Below are 1,537 nucleotides of genomic sequence, written 5' to 3'. Positions count from 1 at the left end.
AAGAAGAAGAAGAAGAAGAAGAAGAAGAAGAAGAAGAAGAAGAAGAAGAAGAAAAAGAAGAAGAAGAAGAAGAAGAAGAAGAAGAAGAAGAAGAAGAACAACAACAACAACAACAACAACAACAACAACAACAACAACAACAACAATAGAATTAACGATAGCAGCAATAAAGGTGGGAAAGGAAGGGGGGAATATTTTAGAGGACACAGGAAAGAAGGGGGAGGGGGTGCTGAGAGCAAACAGCAGCAATCATTTTTTTAAAGGCTGACTTCTTGTTTCGACAGGAACGTGAAGATTGACCAACCATGTATTACGGTAGCCATTGACTCGGAAGTAGAGGAAGCTGCAGCCAGTTCACGTCCTGACCCCGATCAGACACAACAGGAAGAAACAGGTGATGAACACTACATAGTTGCTTGTTTTAGTAACTAACTGGTCTACGCATTTGCAAACACAAAATAAATTGTGGCTGGTTCGTGGGTGTTCTGATGTTGTTTGCTCCTTCTATCCTATCATACATCTATGGTTTATATCTCTCTTCCCTCTTTTTTGTGTTTGTAACTCTCTTGTAACACATCTAATCTTCGGCACTTTCTGACCTAACGTGTTGCAAGTGCCGTAAAAATCTTACTGAAACTAACAAAATAGGTCATGATATAAAGACAGAAGCTTAGAAAGCACTAGAGAGTAACATACAAAGAAAAGAAGGGGAAGACTCAAGGCCGATAGGTATTTGAAAGGGACAGGAAAGAAGAAGCAAACTGCACCAGAGCTCCCGCCAAGCAGCCACCTGCGCAACTGCCCGAGCCATTCTGATTGTAATGATTGTAAATGGTTTACTCCCCGGTCAACTCAGTTTAGTCCATTCGGGTAAGAAAGCAGGCTACTGTCAGAGTCACCACCAGCTGAGAAGGATAGTGTGTCCGAGCAGAAAGATAGACGTTCCCGATAACAATGCCCGAATCGAACTCATGTTTTATGCATGCAAGACACAACAATGATAGTACCAGTACGGCGAACTAAAATATGTATGTAGTTCATTCTATGAAAAAGGAAAGTCGCTAAAAAAAATCCTCGCTCAATCTTGTTTATGTCTCATGGGATGCGCACAGCTGAAAGCATCTATTATATTTGAACAATTTTTTCTTCTACGTTTCTTAAAAAGGTACGTCAGTTGTTAAAAAATAAGGTCAAACGTACAGTTTTAAAGTTGTCGCCATCAGCATTATAGACTTTCGTTGTCTATATCTCTAATAGAAGAGTGACCATCATGTTACTTGCAGCCTTGGAAAAAAATTGCTGAACGATTGCATAGACCCTAGTACTTACCACCTTACCCCCTTCCCAGTACATAACACTCTTACCCCCCTCTCCCTCTCTCACGTAAAACCAATCTTACCTTTTCCTCCAGTACATACAAATCTTACCGCCTCCCCCCAATACATACAAACTTTACCTTTTGCCCCAGTACACACAATTCCTACCCCTTCTCCCAGTACAGACGACTCTAAACCTCTCCCCCAGCACATACCACTCC

The 1,537-nt window shown here is 41.4% G+C and overlaps 1 protein-coding gene across 1 annotated transcript in view; it reads left to right on the top strand.

The window, feature by feature from the left end:
* The window catches only part of LOC101856559, a gene marked incomplete at its 5' end in the record, with an annotated part of 58,522 nt that overhangs the window by 46,774 nt on the left and 10,211 nt on the right, over window positions 1-1,537 (top strand). The window contains 1 exon segment of the mRNA XM_035968367.1: window positions 285-394. Coding sequence (XP_035824260.1) covers window positions 285-394 — 110 coding nt within the window.

This window comes from Aplysia californica, unplaced genomic scaffold, assembly GCF_000002075.1.
Source record: "Aplysia californica isolate F4 #8 unplaced genomic scaffold, AplCal3.0 scaffold00054, whole genome shotgun sequence".
NCBI classification, from domain to species: Eukaryota; Metazoa; Mollusca; class Gastropoda; order Aplysiida; family Aplysiidae; genus Aplysia; species Aplysia californica.
Note: the sequence above shows the minus strand (reverse complement) of the source record. Positions and strands in the feature narration are given on the sequence as shown.